This window comes from Dermacentor albipictus, chromosome 4, assembly GCF_038994185.2.
Source record: "Dermacentor albipictus isolate Rhodes 1998 colony chromosome 4, USDA_Dalb.pri_finalv2, whole genome shotgun sequence".
NCBI lineage: Eukaryota > Metazoa > Arthropoda > Arachnida > Ixodida > Ixodidae > Dermacentor > Dermacentor albipictus.
The window spans coordinates 91,032,663-91,052,643 of record NC_091824.1 but is presented as its reverse complement, the minus strand read 5'-3'; the positions used below and the strand labels follow the sequence as shown (position 1 = coordinate 91,052,643).

General features: G+C 44.5%; 2 protein-coding genes and 1 non-coding gene across 13 annotated transcripts in view; all 3 read right to left on the bottom strand.

Moving 5' to 3' along the window:
* The window catches only part of LOC135917688 (uncharacterized), a 39,926-nt gene extending 32,908 nt beyond the window's left edge, over window positions 1-7,018 (bottom strand). Inside the window, exons 1-3 of one of the 4 annotated variants that reach the window (XM_065451268.2) lie at window positions 6,556-7,018; window positions 5,996-6,092; window positions 3,742-3,811 (exon numbers count right to left, since the gene is read on the bottom strand). In XM_065451268.2, coding sequence (XP_065307340.1) covers window positions 3,742-3,811; window positions 5,996-6,092; window positions 6,556-6,616 — 228 coding nt within the window. In that variant the 5' untranslated portion in view covers window positions 6,617-7,018. The remainder of the gene's footprint in view (window positions 1-3,741; window positions 3,812-5,995; window positions 6,093-6,555) is intronic. The other 3 variants (XM_065451269.2, XM_065451270.2, XM_065451267.2) reach the window with 3 other exon arrangements.
* Window positions 7,019-11,745: 4,727 nt separating this feature from the next.
* Window positions 11,746-11,929, bottom strand: LOC135917690 (U2 spliceosomal RNA). The gene has a single exon (XR_010569378.1). It is a non-coding gene; the product is annotated as a U2 spliceosomal RNA (small nuclear RNA).
* Window positions 11,930-13,192: 1,263 nt separating this feature from the next.
* The window catches only part of LOC135917655 (uncharacterized), a 597,391-nt gene continuing 590,602 nt past the window's right edge, over window positions 13,193-19,981 (bottom strand). For all 8 annotated transcript variants that reach the window (XM_065451225.2, XM_065451224.2, XM_070537235.1 and 5 more), the window contains 2 exons: window positions 16,915-17,166; window positions 13,193-16,273 (listed from right to left, as the gene is read on the bottom strand). In XM_065451225.2, the coding sequence (XP_065307297.1) occupies window positions 16,170-16,273; window positions 16,915-17,166 (356 nt within the window). In that variant the 3' untranslated portion in view covers window positions 13,193-16,169. The remainder of the gene's footprint in view (window positions 16,274-16,914; window positions 17,167-19,981) is intronic.

Genomic DNA, 19,981 nt, shown 5'->3' with positions numbered 1-19,981 from the left:
TTTTGTTACTTTATCTTTGATATACTGTCGGATGCCTGACCGCCCTTTCGATTTCACCATGCGCTCATCCACGGAAAGATCGCGATGTGGCTGGAAAAGATTCGCTGACACTTCGTTCATGTGTTGCAGGAGCCACCACATGTATCGGAGCTTTCCTCTTGAACTTTGAGTGACATCGTCCAAGTCTGCAACTTGCAACATTGCGAGTAGAGCTATGAACCGGCGTCGCCGCATGATCCGTGGTGGGAGCAGACCGCTGTACAGATCTCCTACGTTCCAATACAGCTTCAGCCGAGGAACCTTCACAACGCCCATGTAAATTACGAGTCCGATAAACTTTAGCATTTCACTTGGGGTGACTTCTTCCCAAGACCCATTGGAACAAGCATGCGTTGGTTTTTCCAAAATGTGAGTCCAAGCATACTTGTTCGTGTTGTCACAAATTGTTTCGATCACATTCATCGAGAAAAACAGAAGAAAGAAGTCCAGAGCAGTCAAGAATTTCTTTGATCCGCTTCTGAGCGCCACGCCCACTTCTGCGTCCAAGTACACGCCAGGTTCCCGTCGCGGCGAAAACTCAATCCGCTTCTGCGCTGGCGGCAGCAGATCATTGCCGTAGCTTGTTGAGACCCTATCAAGTAAAGATAAAATAATGAGAACATATAGCGAGCCCGTTCACCTACTCCAGAAAGAAATGAATGTGGAACTATGCTCACCTTCGGCTACTAGATGAAGTCCGTGGCTCATCATCATCCGAATCGGAGTCCGAAATAAAATCGGAGCTGCCGAAGTCGTCTTCAGACTCTTCGCTGCTCGGTTCATCAAAAAAATCCGTTGCCGAAGCAGCGGAATCGCGCGATTGACGGCGTTCTTTTCGAGCGACCGGACGCGAGCACGACGCCATTTTCCACTGCGTCCGCCGCCGCCGCAATCGAGAAAATTCTCTCTCGCGTGTCGCCACCTGCTGGAAATGAAAGAAACTATGCCGAAACCGAGAGTCTAGTTCCTGACGACCTCCTAGATGGAGCTACATGTCCAAGCGCGCGGAAATTTGAACGGGGCAGTGCGCGCAAAACCGTCGATCATATAGGATCGATGGCCTATGGGCTGGTCCCGAAAGTGTTAAAAGGCACAACAACAGCTACTCCTTATTGTACTCTTGGTTCACGCAGAACTGCAGGGGGATTTATTGTTAAGCGTTTTTATGTACAGAAGTCTGTTTCCACGAGAAAACTGAATGCCAATGAAAAAAAAGAAAAGAAAAAAGAAAGAAAGAAGAATGGTAAGAGAGGCTAGGAGAACACCACTGATTAAGAACAAAAAAAAAGAAAAAAAAGAAAAGGGGGGGGGGGAGCTGAAGGTCCCGATCATTGTTAGTCAAAATCATATAAAGCCAAAAGACAATGAAATCAAGGATAATATAGGGTAACTTTCCTGTTTTTATTTTTACTAACTTAAATGTAGAAATGATAAAGTAAAGGAAAATGAAAGTAGACAAAAGAACAACTTGCCACAGGCGGGGTCAGAATTCCTGTCGTTGCATTATGCGTGCGGTACTCTTACCAATTGAGGTACCGCAGCATTGCTTTCCCACTCACATTCTTGGGTACTATGTGCGTCCTACATCTATCTCAGGGAGTGTTAGCCAGTGCCATTACTCACGGCAATGGTGGCGAATGTAGAATATGCTTTCTACCAAAGGTTCCACTTTCTTTACCCTTTACTTTATCATTACTAAACTTCACATGACTGCAGATCCCATTGATCAGATTGTGACTAACAAAAATTGGGCCCCTTGGTTCCCCTTCTTCACGTTGATCGTATAGTGGATGTATTGACCCTGGCAGCCTTCAGGTGGTATACGACGGTTCAATTGCCTCTGAAGTCCACATGCTACATGACTGGTAGACAGGATGTTCTACATCTACTGCTATAACCATGAGTTATCGAGCAGGCTAACACTTCCAGGGCAAGATCTAGCACACACATAATGCCCAAGAAAATGGATGGGAAAACGGCTCGGGGTAGCTCAATTAGTAAGGGCATTGCGCATGTAATGCGAAGACATGGGTTCTTATCTAACCTGCAGCAAGTTATTTCGTCCACTTTAGCTGCTTACTACTTATAATCATTTCAACATTTCAATAAAAAAAAAAGAAGTAATATGCCCTATGCTTTCCTTGTATTGTATTCATTGCCAATAGGCGTCTTATGATTGTGACCCCTGATTAAGGCTTCCTCTGACAGGGACCAAAAGGTTTGAGGTGGTCAACACATGTAACTGTGATGCTGGCCTGGATCCCTGAATCAAAACTCTGCCCCTAACGGGTATTTCTTGTTCTTCAAACAGCGAGCAACAAGGCAGCCCCTGCGTATTCCTGTTACTCGCAATGGTCATTATTCTTTCAGCGCCTTCTACACTACCTTGACACTCGGATGTATGTGAAGATTGAGGGCCTTTGTTGAGCTAGGAAAATTTGCTCTTACCAAAAGCATCACTGTAAAGCTACAAAGTTAAAAGAAAACAGAACAGAAAAAGTATTTGAGCTCTATCAGTAGACTACACATATAATTAAAAAAGAAAGAGAGAGGGAGATAGAGAAAGAGGGAAGAGAAAAGTCCCTTTTACTGCAACAGGAGACTTCATAAGCCAGATAATATGCGAAAACTAAAGATGAGTGGCTACACTGCTTTGAAGTTCCTGCATCAGCTTTCCTTTTTAATTTTAATGACGTCTGCTCGGACCTAGCACACTGCATTCTAAGGAAGCCAAAGACTGCATTTGGCAAGCATCAAAATGTTTGAGAGAGTCACAACTGCCCAAAAACAAATAAAGGTGCCTTGCAATCCTTGACATAACACCTGATAACTTAACTTGATGTACTGGTGCTGGTACTGGTGATGAGGTACATAACTTGATGTACTGGTGCTGCGGTTTAAAGTGACACTAAAAAAATAATAATAATAATAATAAGTTGAGCTAGATCAGTATATTACTCACCCAGAAGTTTGCCATAATTTTCTGTGTGCAAATATACCACTTTGTTGAGCAGAAAAATTGCATCAAAGATCCTGTGCTGCTGCTCAATCTGAACCGCCCATGCCAAAACGAACGAGATGACATAACCGACACATGACCTATCTCTGTGGCGCTCTGTGTGAATCGGCCAGCGCTGACGTCACAGCAGAGGTACCGCAGTTCACAACAGGTGGTGCCGCTGTGATTTTCCATTTTCTTCGTGATCTTTACAAAAGCTCAGTTTCTGTAACGAGTTACGAATTTATTACAGAAGCCTAATCTTTCAATTTCACTTGACATTTTACTTGAGCGTGCCTTTAAGCAAGAAACTTAAAAACTAGTAATTGGACCTTTCTTTCTTTCCCTTCTAATAACCGACCTACTGCTGCAAAAATTAACAAATACAGAGTTTTGAAGGAATATGTTATCAGGTTAAACTGATAAAATGCTCCTCTTTAGTGTCCTTTTAATGCTATCTGCAGTGAAGAACAATATGGTTTAAAAATATATAGGACAGATTACCAACAAGGGAAGAAGATATATCCCCATGGAACAGATAGAAAAGAGTGATCTTCATGCTAACCGCTTTGCTTCAAAGAGTTGACCTGAAGCTATTGGTCACTGGTCTGGCACCAATGCTACTATGCAGTACGTATAACAAATTGAAGCCATTGCATGTCAGACCCGATATTGTAATACAAAAAGAAAACAGTAAACTTTACCATTGCTCTGAATCTTTCCTGGCCTGCTGTGTCCCACAGCTGAATCCTCACTCTGGCATTTTCCACACTCCTGGAAGAAGTAAAGACACATTAAGAAAAAATGGAGAGAAATGGGAAAGGCTACAAAACGCAATTTATTTTTTCTGTCAGGGATGCTTAATATTAAAATTGGGATAAACATTCTCTATTGTGGACGTTGTTTTTCTGAAAATATGTTTGGCCAGTAGCAACAAAACACTGTTTGTTGAAGGATAGTCCAGAAGTGTTCCTGCACGTTTCACCAAGCATGTGACATGACTCAAGCAATAAACATACCCTGGACTGCTACATGACAGCAATAACAACTGCAAAAAAAAAAGAAACCAAGGAAGATAGAGTTATGTATCCATGTAATTCACTTGTCATCTGTATCAACAAACAAGGATAGATTGGTGAGCTGTGCTTTCATTTACTATTACTACTAGGCACAAATGATCCAGCAATTGGTAAAAAAGAAAAATGTGTTGAAGATGCCAGAAATGACTTAAATTAGTATTTCAGGCTCAAGGCAAGAATAGGGACCTTACATTTTAATTTTAGACAATCAGACTCATTCAATGGGAATATACTTAAATATTTGTGGCAAAAAATCACAGAATACTAATTTGTGTTATGAGAAGTGGCACAAGCGTGTAAGAGAGCTGTTCACAAGTCCAGGCACACACTGCTGGGAAAACAGGGTGTTGCAGAATGGACGAATGACCTATTTCAGTGGACCAGATCATTATCTTACAAAGAGCAGAGATAAGCATGAGCAAACATTTCATGTTTAAAGATCAAGTGCAATAACATTTTGTGCCAGAAGCCTCATGCTAGGTAGTGTATATATAGAACAGCCTCCCTGCAAAATTTTACATTTGAAACCCATGTGGATGCCACAAGCAGCTTGTAAAAACAAAATTTTCAAATATGGAAGCTTAAAATAATATTAATGCCATTACCACTCACCAGAAATGATACAGAGCCCCAAATTTAAAGTTTGAATTTAAACTCAGGAGTTAAAATTATTTTTGCAGGCTAAGATACTTTTTTTATTATTAACCATTCACATTGCATCTGCAAGACAGATTAAAATATCTCACATTATGGGAAGTAGGGGTAAGAAAGTCAATGCAATGTTGTCATTCAACTCTTTCTTTACGTTCTTTGTGCTAAACAAAGGCAACGCTATGGCAATACTAGTTTATTTGTAATTTCATAAGTTCAATGTATTAACCTAACCAAACTTTCTCCCTCCCAACATCCTTTCAAATTCACTTCTGTTGCTATTTGGTTCTTCTGTTAGAACATTTCTGAATCTTGTAGATGAAAAGAAACAGCAGCATCATTCAACCACAAATGAAACCAATGTATGTTACAAAATATAATTTTTATTTGGAAACTAAGAACAGTGCCTCAACAGAAAAAAACTAGGACTCACAACCACACATTCAGATGCATGCAATGTCAAGCTTTTAGCTCTAATTGTAGCCATGCAGTGCAAGAGAACTTGTGCCAACTTATGAAAGCATAATGGTGAACATACTGAAAACCTAATGTTTAAACCTGTTCTACACTTATCACTTCACTGAGTCGAGAGACAGCATATCTTGCTATGTAATTGAAGATCAAGGCATTCATTCTAAAATAAAGTAGTGGTTTTGTTTGAAAGAGTGCAACATTCATGCAGGAACTCAATTGTAGTGGCGTTGAAATAGAGGCAGCAAAGAAGCTTGATATGCTCAAGTTAGTGATTTCTATGTAGTAGTGTACCTAAACTGGCAGCTTTGTAAGTTCATATCAGCTAAACAGCACCTTACAAGCAAGAAGCAAATGAAAGCAATGGCTAAGCCCTTAAAATAATGCAAAAGCAAGCAGTCTGATGTCTCTCTGCATATAATTATGTGTGTGTGTGTGTTTTAAGGCAAAATGTCACTTGAGTGCCAGTAGGATTTGCCTGTCTTCCCATTGAACACATTACCAGAGTTCTGCACTTGAAACAGGTATTGGGAACAGGAACGCATATTCTCCTTAAACTGCCATCGAATGGGACACATGTACTTTGCATGTTTACTTTGCACAGCAGTGGGGCACAGTTATCTGCTCAACTTCATTTATGTAGCGTCCACTTTATTTTGTAGTCTCTTACATACGGCATTAATATAACGACAGAGCTTACACAGGGGGCCACAAGTGTGCGTATAAAGGCTGAAGTCAATGAATTGGGAGCACTTACACTCTAAGGGTTGTGAAGGAGGCCCCTATTGTTGGCGACGTCGTGCCAACAAACTTCTTTTGAGAATATCTTGTAATGATGCTTGTTTTACCAACCCCTGAAAACGAAGGCAAACATATCCAATTTGAGAATCGTTCATGCCATGTAAAAAAAATTACACAGTATATGGAGGAAATGTGCTACTTCAAAAGTTTACAGAACAGACATAGCAATGTATCCGCAAATCCGTGTTTTCAACGTTAGTGAAGTCGTTCGTGCTTGGGTCATTTAATTATCGCCAACTGTTACGCACATGCACGCACGCGCGCACAAACGCACACACGCACGAACAAAGAAGCACACCGCTTTCGCGCTACTGACGAAAGGCTGTTCATCCTGGCATCGCGGTACATGCCCTCGCGAACTTTTGAACGTATGAATAATGTACGCGTAAGCGCTTACAAATCGATCACTAAGCACGCGCACCGACAAAGCAAACTCACCGCGCCACAACCGAAACAAAGGAGCTAAAAGGTGTGAAAGCGCCACAGTAGCTGACGGAGAAATGAAATGAAACTGACCTAGCGCTCCAAGCAAAACAACTTTTGCGTCGACTACCTTCGGTTCTTCGGCGGTTGTCATTTTCGCATTACACAAGAAACTCGGCCTGTTTAGGATGTCATTTCTCGGGCACCACTGCTGCGCTATGCGTTTCGCCTTGTCGCGACGACAACACCAGAGTGTGCAGAACAGCAAGAACAAATACACACGCAGCGCTTACAGTCACACCCTCACTTCAACACGAGAGCGATTGGTGGCAACCACGGCAACTGCCAAAGCAGCTGAGCCGGCTGAGCGGGAAGGGCAACGTTCTCTTTTTCTCTACTTTCGTCACAAAATAAAGTCTTTTTCACTTCTTTTCTACTATAGAGGCTAGAAGGTTAGCCTCTGTATTTCTACCTCTCAGAAGGCCCAGAAGTATGCCTGACTTTTAACTATAGTGAACTAGAATACTTTCTAGTGGCGCGACCGGTGGCTGCTGGGGCCAGCTCGGCTGAAGCGAGTTGACACTGACGGCCGCCAGGGGCGCTGCTGCGCCTTTTCCTAGCCTCCGGCGCGCGCGTTGGCAGCACATGGCAATGCGGTGTGTGATTTAGCTCGCTTCGCGCGCGCGCTGTCACGCAGTTAATTTTACTTTGGCGTTCGTATCTTGCTGTTAAGTAGGGATAGCAGTGAGCAGGAACTATGTAGCATCAGTGTCAGGGAATTTAACGAAGTTATGGCGAAAAGAAGAACTGATTCCCACTGTTTTGCGCCAGGCTGCCGCACCGGCTACTCGGGCGCGCCTGAAGCATCGTTGTTTGCCGCGACGACGAGTTGCGAGGGAAGTGGGAGCGGAACATGCGAAGGGACGACAAGAGCCTCACGGAACTATCAGCAGTGTGTGAGCACCATTTTGAAGCCCACCTCATATTGCGCGACTACGTTCACGTAATCGACGGCGTTGAAGTGCGTATACCCAGAGGCAAGCCGTCGTTAGCTCCCGGTGCCATTCCGACGCTGCTGCCTGGGTGTCCAGCCTACCTCTGTTGAAACCCCTAAACAGAGGACTGAAAGGAAAAGATCTGCTTGTCAAACAATTCCACCACGAAGCAAGAAGCCGTGTCAGGACGTGAACAGCGCTGACAACGAACATCAAGAGCCGGGAGAGCTGGCTGCTACAGAATCCTCGCCTTTCTCGTTTCAGGCGCTCCGTGGACTCGCTCCTTCGACGAGCTGGTGCCGCTTCGAGGACGAACGTTTCGGGTTAATTTTTGCGACGTCTTCTTTGAAAATGCAAGCAAGGCTTGTGATTACGCATGAGCGAGCTGTGGTTTTCAAGCCTGTCGGCCTGTCGGAGGCAAAGTTTGTGCTGACATTTATTACCAAGGAGTGATGTGCACAGAAAAAACAGTTGCCTCTGTTGGCGACGCAGCAGCTGTACTGCAGGATGCCGAAGCAACTTGTGTTTGCAAGGGAGCAATGACGGATGATGAATATAGGCAGGTGTTACCGAACTTGACGGTGAAACTTCAGGCAGCAACATGCAGCAACGGACTCTGCGTCTTCAGCATAAAGTCGTCTACTCGTCTGCATTTTTCCACGAAGAGCATTAATCGAGCCAGCGACAGCAAGCGGCAGGCGTCAAAGCACCTTAAATTGAGTAGGTGCTGAACAAGGCAATGGCAGGGAAGTTGTGGATTTTTGCAAACAAGATTTTTTTCCGATCATTTCTGCACTGAAGTCAGTTGTAAATAAAAGCTTCATATGGTGTTCATGTGTACATAGCTGTGACATCAATTTTATAATTATTACTACATCAAAAACAACACAAAAACACATCATAGCGGTAAATCGATCATATTTACAAGACCATTGACTTCTCTGAGCCATATATGAGCTCAAAATGCCGCATAAAATTTAGCTTAAACGGTTTACTTCTGAAAGTGTGTGGACAATAAATGGCTGTGAGTACACACACTAAATGGCATTGCTTTCGGGTCTTGATCTTCAAACCACAGCAATGGTCGCGCAAATAATTTGCTCTGTATGTCATGCTGACCGCTTGTCATTCTGCGATGGTGTTTTGCGCCAAAAAATCACTCTGCAAGTCGGAGTTTAGCAGACGACGCGACAGTAGGAATGTTGTATCCTTGCTTAGGTACGTGGTTTTCGGACGCGTTTCAATAATTAACAAGCCTAGTCACTGTAACTGACAGGCGGAGAACAGCAAGAAGTAATAAATGAGCGATTCTTATTAGTAAATGAGATGAAAAACGCAAGATGACAGACGACCTTTTCAAAACTACGCGAATTCCTGTGCCTATGAAAAGTTGCGGTGGCGCCATCTCATGGCGTCAGTTAGAAAACGGCTCGCCTGCGCCTCGCCGCTCGCGCCACTAGAGAGTATTCTAGTTCACTATATCTTTTAACGAATAAAGCCAAAACAAGCCTAGCAAACACGAAAAGAAACGTCAGCACTAAAAACAGTCTTGACATAAAATAAGTCACTTTAAATCAAAAAGTCAAATTATAATTAGAGTGCATTATAGTTTTGATACTTTAGCAAGAACTGTAAGCCTGAGCTCAAGATACTGGCGCTTCAGTCGCTTGACAAATGGCGGGACATTCAAAAAACATTTTTCTCCGATATCTCAACTAAATTAGCCCGTAACTGCGTGTAACGAACAGACGTCTAATTATATCTTCCGCTGCACGAGCGTGCCTGATAAAGTTATATTAATGCCAGCGCTGGCAGTAGCCGTCTATGTTCAAATAATGTGGCTGCGATCACGTCGTCGGTGATCTCCACGTGTCACTTGGACGTGGTACGGTTGCACACTCGTGTATTCATTATGATTCCATATTTCATACTTATGACCCATTGCGTACTTACTTCTGATCGACAGCTCATGGGTAGCTTTTATTTCGCACGACGTAACATGACCATCAGACACTATATGCGGTACCTAGTTTCTTCGGTTTAAGTGAAAATCAGGCCAGTTGGAGGCCCCACTTCCTCTCAAAATAATTTATTCGCATCGAATCGACAGGCAAGTTTTGAGGGAACGACCGACGTTCCTAGTAGCAATCTAATCACGGAGGGCGAAAGAAACGCGACAAGTCTCCATGAACCCAACGTGTGAAATTGGAACAGTGTTGTCAGGCCATGAAAATATAGCAGTATATTCCTGTTCGAAAAATCAGTAGCAATCAGGAGATTCTTATGCTGACGAAAGTGGTGTTTTAAACGAAATTGTTTCCATCACGCATCCAGTGCTTCTTGTTAGTTCTGTAATGTGTGATCTGTGAAGCCAGTACCCCAATACAATATTAAACTCCAAAATTCATGGCGCAGTGGATTGTTTGAAAAACAACACGGTGCACAGCTAATCTTGATACGATAACTACTGAAAGGACGTCTTGTTCCAACTTTCAAACCAACTTTAAAAAGGCCTCGGATGACATCTGGCGCCTGAAGTTTCAAGTGTTTATTGTGTTTTCGACTGTGGTTTAGCAAAAAAATGAAAAACCAGATGAACATATTACTCCAAGCTCGTGTGCAGTAAAAGGCGATCGTAATTTAGCAGTTATCTACAGAAAAAGTAGCAGTAGAATAAAGTATAACATTTGAAATAAACAGTAAATTTCGCCAACGTTTTTTGTGGACGACGCCAAAAATCAATACATTCCGAAGCTTTATCACTGAATCACTACTAATTAAAAAAAGAACAGCAGGTCTACTGGTGAATCAGTAGCTGTGACAACATTGAACTGGAAGTGTGACCACCAACAAGTTCCTTTAGTAAAGTTCGGCATCCCTGATTCTTCCAATAAGAGCGCACTGAAAGTGCTACGCTCCATGGCATGTCTGAAGGTGACAGCTGGTGACAAATTGACGTCACTACCCTTGGGCGTTGGCGCGCCCGGTGGTCGAACGCACTTGCACCATACTGTGTATAGCTATTTGCTAGCTTGTGTGGCTTCGCACTCGCTTGAATAGCGACATGTGCATATCTGTGTGGAAACGCTTACGGTGAGCATCAATTGAGTGGGCTCGTCAATGGCCGCATCAAAGGAAAAATGGCTCCCGCATATGGGAGTCCACTGACCCCAAAACTTTCGCAATCACTGACAGGCGACATTATACGTTATCCAAGCGCGTGTCGACTCTCAAGAAGACAAAAGTACGTATGTCAGGTTGTGCTTTGGAAAGCAAACCAAATAAATGACATGCTTTGTGCGAACAACTTGCCGGATTGCGTCCCGTCTTACCTGCTCCACTGGGAACTTACCTGATGGGTCATCCTTTTTTGAGTTGCACGGCGTACTCGGACCTTCGAGCAGCGCTGGAAATATTTCGTTCGCCACTAAGTCACTCGATCTTGTTATAATCTTCCTCCAGGACACTGACCTTGACCACTATAGCTATGGATGGATGGATGGATGTTGCGAGCAACCCCTTTGGAACTGGGCGGTGGCTTGCGCCACCAAGCTCTTGCTATTATACTGCCTAATGTGCTATCTAGGTTTAAAAAAAAAAGAAAAAAACACGATGAACTCCATGCACAACCAAATTTCCTGACCCCTATATATTGTGAACTTTGCTTTTGTACGTCTCCGTTTTTTGTAGTTTCCCTACTTTTCATCCACCAATCTTCCAATCGCCTCTTACTAATCTCTATTGTGGACATGTTTACTTTTCCTCTGCTCTCGCTGAACCCAAGGGTTTCAAGGAGGCCAGTGGTGCCTAAATTGACCGCTGGGCAGATGTCTTCACATTCTATTAAAACATTTCCCTAGCTTTGCAATAGCAAGCACATGCTTCTTCTTCCTTCCTATATCTCGGTTTATAGGTGCGTGTTCTAAGACATCCTGATCTCGCTTCGAAAAGTAAAGAGCTTCCCTTTGAATTATCATAAATTGTTTCTTTTCTGATTTCAACTAATTGTAAACTTCGAGCACCCTCTGACGACAAACGAAATAACCTCTGCATCAATTGCATTGCGCAAGATATGCGTGCAAATGAGCTCACGTTAGTAACGCTTTGTCTGTTGCGATGCACACTGTTGCAGCACTATGGAGCCGCGAACGTATTTTAGATGTTAAACCTTGGATATCCATTGAAGGACATCCCATAAATGTTTCTTTTTACAGCGAAGCTGCATATGGCTAGGTTCTGGAAAAGCTTGCGTGCGTCTATCCAGCCGCGTAGATCGAGAAATTCTCCCCATACGTGGGCCGATATCGAAGAAATTGCAGTACCGGGCCGACCCGCGGCGGAGGTGAAGCAGGCTTTAAGTACTCTACCAACTTGCAAAAATAAGTCAAGTATCTTAGGTGCAAATACAACCCGTGGCAGGTATTGAGCTGATAAGAACAGATACTACACCTTGATTGACCCGAGCCGGCCATGCCTACGTTCGCACCGCCCTCTCTTTGTCGGCGTTTCCAAGCGCTTGCGTATCTCCTTTCCTTTCCTTCCGCTCTCCCGTGGTGGTGGTCCGCGAGGCGAAAAGAAATGCGAACCGTCCATGTATCCCCGATCGCGCAAACTTGGAACGTTTCACCGGAGCAAAGGCCAGGTTTCAGAGGCAGTTTGTGGGAAACCAATTTTGAATGGCCTCTGCCGTGTGTGACCGCTTGTGGTTTTTGAGCGATTGCACAACCCTTACTACACTGCGGGACGTCGACCAACGCACGATCGCCTTGGCTTCTGTGAAGCAGCATGCGCCCTCGGAGTGCGGTGAGGTGCGTGTCTTTTCTACGTGCCGGGATTCGTTAGTAAAATGTGTCGTGCCGCGTTTTGCAGCAACACGCGGGTATGCATAACCCCCGGTGCCTCATCCTCTTCTGAGGCTCAACATCGCGGAGGAGCGACTAGTCGGGCCTCGGCTTTCATTTATGTGCATACGGCGTTTGACGCGCGGCAATTGACAGTTCGCCATTAAGGGGCTCACATACACAGCTTCGCTGACCATGCACCTTCACAGAGTGGAACGGTACTTATTTTTTTTTTTCTCAGAAGAGCACTTCTATAATGCCTCTTATGGTGTACACATTGCAAGTGAATGCGAAATATTATATACATATACATATGTACATATATAACGTCCGACTTTGATTGCTATCTTACGCATTTGTAACGTTGATAGCTCTGCTCAATGTATCAAATTTCACCAAACTTACCTCTTCATCCTGCCTCGAAATGCACGCGACGTGTAGCTTGGACTATCCCAGGCAAAATCCGGAGTGCGATATCAGCGAGCTCGGTGTATAATTCACAGAAATTCCGGATATTGAAAAACAAAAACAAAAATAAAGCTTGTTATTGCAGCTCGGTTAGTAACCGGAACTGTTCACGAATCAATCACACGGAAAATGGCGTGCACGAGACATCTGTATACTCTGCGAAGAGCATCAGAAGCATCTGCAGCGAGAGCATTATGAGAGGGGAAAACAGAGAAGACACCTCTTGGGCAGTGGAATGGGAAGCTTACTATATTTTCGGAATTACTGACGTCCAAGGAAGATATCTTCGAGAAATGCGTGTTCTGAAGAGAGAGAGAGAGAGAGAGAGAGAGAGAGAGAGAGAGAGAGAGAGAGAGACTTTCTTGGCTTCATGGCATTGACCACGGCAAACGTGTTTACCATACATCGGCAGACATGTAGATCATCTTGGTTTCGAGATCTTCGCTGGGGTCACGACCGGCGCATGATTTGGAACAGCCACTACTAAGAAGTTCACAAACATAGTCTTTGTCCTGCTTTACATTCTAATCTATTCTCAGTGTCCTCGCGCACAGTACTGGAGAGATGACATTACGGCACAATATTTTCTTCGGAGAGCACGTGATCGGACTTGGTGCTGTGATGCGTATGTCGACATCCGCCAGCCAGGGATATCAAGCACAGTTCGTGAGGCCAGCGTGTTCGAGGTGGTCGAGCTAAAACGTGAGCGACTTTCCACGCATGTCACATGAACATCATTCATAAAAACTAAAGTCCAGTGGGTTATTAACAACCGCCGTGCAAAGGAGGTCAATGTCTCACCCACCATGTATATTAGTCTATTAGGGGAGCAGTACAAAACGCTTCTGAGCTACTTTGAATTACACATACTTGATGAAAAGCGTGCCGAAATACACTCGTTCCCTTGCTCTAAGGTTTCGGTTCTTCGCAGGCTTTCGTCTATTCCGTCGCGCCGCAACGTCTTCACCTTTCGAGAAGATTAAACGCCACTGTTGACTGGGTCTATTTGCGGGAAAATGGGGCTCTTCGTGAAAAAGATCACCGGTGGGAGGAGGGCGGTGGAAGTAGCAGCAGGGTTATGCACATGCTGCCAAGACGAACAGGCTATATTGCTGAAGCCATGTTTCCGTGCGTATATCTTACTGCTGTACAACAATCTGGCTTCAGCGTTAATAAAAGGAGAGAGGGAGAGAGAGACAGCAAAAAACAACAACATCGATACTTTGGAAGAGTTCTTTTTATACTGCCATGGAGGAAGAAATTTCACTGGGATGTTGCTCCGAGAAAGTACTGTCATTGAACTCTTGTCAAATAAGATGCTTATACCAGTGAAGTGTAGCCCTATAAAAACTCGTCATAATTCCTGACTTCCTCAGTTTACGGAAAACACGAGCTAAGGTCCGAATCACAGCTTTCTCTCTGGCCCAAGTCACACTAGAGAAATATTTTTCAAAAGGATCGCATGGCTTTGGCGTGAAGCTTGCAGAGTGAACCACTTGCATGGTTCGCTGTTCTTGACGTACTCTAGTTGAGATGAATAAGTTTTAGAACGAAGCTGTTTATGGCTAGGTTTCCGTACATTTTTCCGTGCGTGTGCAAAATTCATGGGCCGATCCCTAAGATAGTACAGAGAGGGTAGGGTCCAAGCGCAATGGCACATACCCTTGTGGACCACGGGTAGTCGGCTCCAGTAACTGTAGCGCGCCCTTGAACTACCCTTGTCACACCTGGGACCCAAGGAGGTCCCAGGCATGAAGGTAAGAACAGAGGTTTTATTTCAATGTTATTCAAAAAAGAAAAGAGTGTCAGACAAAACGAAAAGGGGCGGCGGTCCCGGCGGCCACGCGAGTCGAATCTTAGCCCAAAAGGCCGACCAGCGTCGGCCATGTGTACGTTCGCACTACCCTCTCATTGTTGGCGTTCCAAGCGCTTGCGTATCTACAATAGTTATAGTTTCCTTTGCTTCCGCTCTCCCGTGGTGGCGGTCCCATTGAAAATTCACGCGTGTTCAGTTTCCTCAGGCTCTTCCGACCATAAATGTGTGTGCGTACCTTTTGTCACGATGATCCCCGATCAAGACAACCAATAAGCTGGCACCTTTCTTTCTGTCATTCTGTCACCTCTGTGTCCTGTGCTAAACAGCTTCGCTGGTCATCGACCTTCACAGAGTGGAATGGCTCATGATTTTTTATGTGCGTCGATCACATCAACCTTGATTCGTACTCCTTTTCTATGTGAAGTTTCTGCGCTACGTTCAAAAAGAAACCCTTCCTCCCCACCCCCGCACAGAAAAAAAAAAGAAGAATGAGCCAGGTGGTATCGCACGCTGAACCCGTCCTACATGTGACCCACCTCTCTGTATTGCGCGCTTGCAATAAAGCAGAGACATACCATAGTACCAACCTATACTTGAATTCGGGAAGGCGTATCCGGGAACGGCAGGGCTTATGGCGACATTTTGTGAAACTGAGCCAATCTATAGCGCCCAATAGGACGTCCTTGCGTTGCACGACTCATCTCTTCAAAAAAAAAAAGAAAAGTTGCTTTTTGATAACACGCCGCTACTCGATAGATTTCTTTCAAAAGTGGGTCTTAGCAGCAACACTTCCACAGGCATTGACTGAAAACAGCGTCAAATGTGACTTCATTTTTCAATCAAGACGACAACTTGCTTCTTTCTTGTCGCGCGTCTGCGCTACAGTAATATCCGGTCCTTATTCCGTTGTATATGTTTACGCTAGAACGGCTCCCCTGTGCTGAAGCTTTCTATGGCTTGAAAGGTTAGGCCCAGAAAACATGGGCACGAGAGGAAAGAAAGGGACAACGCAGATGCCGTTTCCGTGTTTTCTACGCCTAACATTTCAAACCACAAATGCTTAACGACTAGTGGAGCCTTCTCACGTTTCAAGCTTTCTCATTACAATCACACAAAGTATGAAATAAGAGAGAAACTACAGCTCCGACGAAATCCTTTCAGTGTCCCCTTTTGAGCCTGGCTCGAAAGCTCATTGCGTAGCATATTCGTTTGTCATTTCAATGTGACCACTTGTGGACATAGGGCAGAGACGTCGCTCTTCAATGCGCACACAGGAGCACTGCATTCCTAACAATGAAACTGGTGAAGGGGTTAACAGGCGAAGAGGATTCTTCAGTCTACTTCCCCGGCGTCCGCTACAGTGTACTCGTCTAAGTACTCGAACACGCACGTGAAATGGGCGCGGCGCATATGCACACGGACACTGCTGGCGTTCTCGGAGTGGAGCCGCTCTTCGAAGTGAGCGATTGAGAGCGAAGCCGCTCATTCGAGGCGCACACTTCCATACTGCGGTTATATGCGCCGTGCCTTCGAGCAGGTTTTCAACGCTACCATCTTCGCCGCAACGGCAAACAGGAGCCACGGGTGCTACGTCGAGGAGGACGTCAAGTGGTGACACAGGAGCGCAGGCAGTGTTGTCATGATGGCAGTGAGCAATGTGTTCCATCCTACTTTGGCTTGGCCATTGATTTCTGAAAAGAAAAAAAGAGGGACAAGTGCAATGTTTTATATTAAGATCGATACAAATATTTACTAATAATAATTACTCACAAAGAAAAGTATATGGAGGCAGGGCCTCACAACTCCTCTCGAAGTTGGGTGAGGGTTACTATGCTGTTTTTCATGCCGATGCTTCGCAATATTAAAATTTGACTGAAAACCTGAGACTATTAATGTCTCGCAGAAAAGTTGAAAGCACTTTCGTAGAGCGGGGGAGCACAGGCGACACTAGTATATGGTCCAAGCCCATGTCGTAGCACAAAGTGCGATCTGAATTAAGAGGGTGGGCCTGTTAGGAGGCCTAGATCGCAAGTAGGAAAAAAAAATTGTTGGTACTTGAAACAGAGGAAGATGCAGAACTGGCGTTTAAAGAGGTTGGGTTTTTTGCATATTCTCTTGCCTATACAGTGTAAAAGAATTTACACCCTAAAAAGTGAAAAGGGGTTTAAATGTGTCTATAACTCACACCCTTGGGGTGTCAATTATATATATAACACCCCAAGGGTGTGAGTTATAGACACATTTACTCCCTTTTTCACTTTGAAGGGTGTAAGTTATTTTTACAGTCTACATACGGTGTAAACGCTACGACATTCAAGAGGTCGGGACGCACCACAGATGATGTTCTTGAAGGGCCTCCCAGCCCCGGGAGCCTGCTGCGGCCCCGAGGACGTCACCAGAGGTCTCGGCACGACCCAGGAGCCGTTGCGGCACACCAGCTCCCGGGGTCCCCGCAGCTCGAACCCTTCGAGGCAGTAGTAGCGCGTCACGGATCCCTCGGACGGAGTGCGCCAGCATGTGTCCTCGCCGCTCACGTTGTAGAAGCCGTTCACGATCTCTGGAGGTTCGGGCGGGCATCCGGCGTCTGCATGCGGCGTGGGAAACACTTTTATGTGCCCGGGATTTGGAAGGCTGGGCGCGCGGCAATAATCGTATTGTAAGGGACCACTTTAGCTTCTAGGACGGCTCTGAATACGCCTCCCCCCTCCTCTTTCTATTCCCCATTATAGGCTTTCGCGCCATCCCTTTATAAATACATTTCATCATCATCATGTCAGCCGAGCTCGTGCTACTACCACGAGGATCAAGCTGTGCTGCTGGTGATGATATATACAAATGAAGAAGGTGTACAATGGATGATGATATGTGGAGATGATGAAGTTGAAAGTCAGGCACGTGTTGCGTTTACAGTATATATATATATATATATATATATATATATATATATATATATATATATATATATATATATATATATATATATATATATATATATATATATATATATATATATATATATCAATGCGAAGACGGGACGACCAGGACAAGAAACAGACAAGACGAAGACACAATGAGTAACGTACCCACAAGCCCAAGTGAGCACACGCAGAGCAGGCCAGACATTACACTGAATCGCAAGTCATCGAAACGTTCACTGCCTTCGCAGATATGGACAGGAATATGAGCAAGGATACGTGTTTTCTTTTTTCAATTTTACGAGTAGAAGAATAGGAAGGTACGCCCCTTTAGGCTCGGCTATCCCGAATTTACAAATACACTACTCAGTCATGATGAGTAAGGAAAGAAAAAGAAACTGAATGAAGAAAATTTCAACGCGCATACACACAAGTGCGAGTCACAAGCATGCACACAAAACGTGCTCGCTCGTTAAACAGGTGGAGCCATCAACAAACAGTGTCGTGCCCAATTTATAGATTTTAAATGTAGAAAAATGAAAAGGTACGCCCATCTAGAGTCGGCTATCCCAAAAGCGTTACTCAGGCAAGATTTAAAAAAAAAAAGGAAAGAAAGCACTGCATACACGGACACAAGTCACAAGCACACAAATAGCGTCACTATGGGCAACATCGCCGCAAGGAGTTGTACAGCAACAGCCAAAAAAGTTAAGTTGAGAGAATCAATCACCCCGTATAGCGCGTATACCGTATTCCTCACTAATGCATGCTAAAGACACTGCTAACGATCACCTGAAATTTTCATCTCGATTATATTCATATAGATTGCGGTTACATGGTGTGTCATTTTCTGAATTATTTATTTTGCCAGTACAAATCTCTTGTTTTCCTCATGGGTAGAGTGCAGTCAATTTTGACGGAAGCAGTAACTGCACCAGCACGTGATACGACCGTACATTCGCATTTGTCGTATGTTTTGGGTCTGTATATGGCATACAGACTTAACATCTGCCGCTTCATACTACCTCGTATTGCTTAACCGCTGTACGCGTGGCCAAGAGATGTGCACTTCTCGAGCGTATACGATGCATAAACAGCATGTTCCTTTTGTTTTTTATTATGCAAACTGCCCGTCGTGTCCCCGCTGCCTGCATACGGTTCGTTATTTTTACATAACTAAGCAGGTGGTGTCGAAAACTGGGCCGCGTAGTCTGCACGAATGTGGCACACACCTTTAAAGCTGGTTTCTCCACAATATGAGGCAATACGAGGAGCAGCCCGCTTCGCTAGGTAACCGGCGGCATAAGGAGCTTGCCTTCTGTCTAATCGAAAATAAATTGAACAAAATTAAACTCTGCAAGAAGCACATAATCGGTGTTAGAGGAAAAGTTCACTATTAAAACGAATTAACGTGTAGTTAGTACCCAGAAATGTTAGTGAAAAACGTTACTAGAGCACCATTCATGCTTGCATATCAGTAATCCAAAACGAAAAAAAAAAAGAACAACATTGCAAACGAGTCGGCGTCAGAGTTTCCAGCTTGCAGTTTTGTCGTTGCCACTGCGGCTGTCGCAACAACAGCCGCGAGTGAAGTCAGTTCGAATACATTAAATAACGTTGCAAAAAGCAAGTCATCTGACTAACAGCAATAACTTATGTCGTTACGTTATGATACAGTGGTTACATACACTGAAAGACTCTAGCATTGCACGTCATTGCCCACGAGTCAGAAAGCTCAGTGCCCAATTTATTAAAATTTATTCCTTTGCTTTTGCGCCTCTATCCTTCTGTCTTTCCCTCCCCAATGCTCTTCCCCACGCACAGTATAATGTCAGCGATGCCTATACTCCGGCTAAAATCTCTGCCTTTCATTAAAGGGTTCTCCCTCTTTCACGAGAGTTTCCTCTTCGAGGACACAAAATGTTCTACCCCACATTTTTTTAGCATAGATAAATTACATTATATGGTTGTTTCGGGAAACCTTCGTTGCCGTATTAAGTCTCTCCTTCGCGTCTAAAGCCCAGGCGCAAACGAATGGGGGTGAACTCGATTTTTTAGAAAGCGTTAAATGTACCGAATAACGGCAGCGTTGGTTGCATGCGTGAACACAAGATGCAGGCGTGATCGAGCAGAAGATTGAGCGAGTTGATGGGCTTTCCAGTGGCTCAGCGCACCCAATGATCTCGCGAAAGCTATGCAACCCGTTACTCCAAATGTACTCTGCATCATTGCTCCCGCCAAGCATCGTGGAAGTGGCGCCCGAAAATAGCTTCGCTCCAATGCAGTGCAACGAAGTCGAACAGTGCCTAAAAGTGGGTGTCCCTGAACTGGCGGGCTGCGTTTCTCAAATGGCTTCCATGAGGAGAATCCTGAAAAGACCACGGTTTCAGTATAGGCCGGCGTGCGGTAGCTTAAACACATTTGTAGGACTGCTGACCAAAAACTGCAAGTGCCACTTTGTGATAGGGGGCAGCTTGTTAAGAG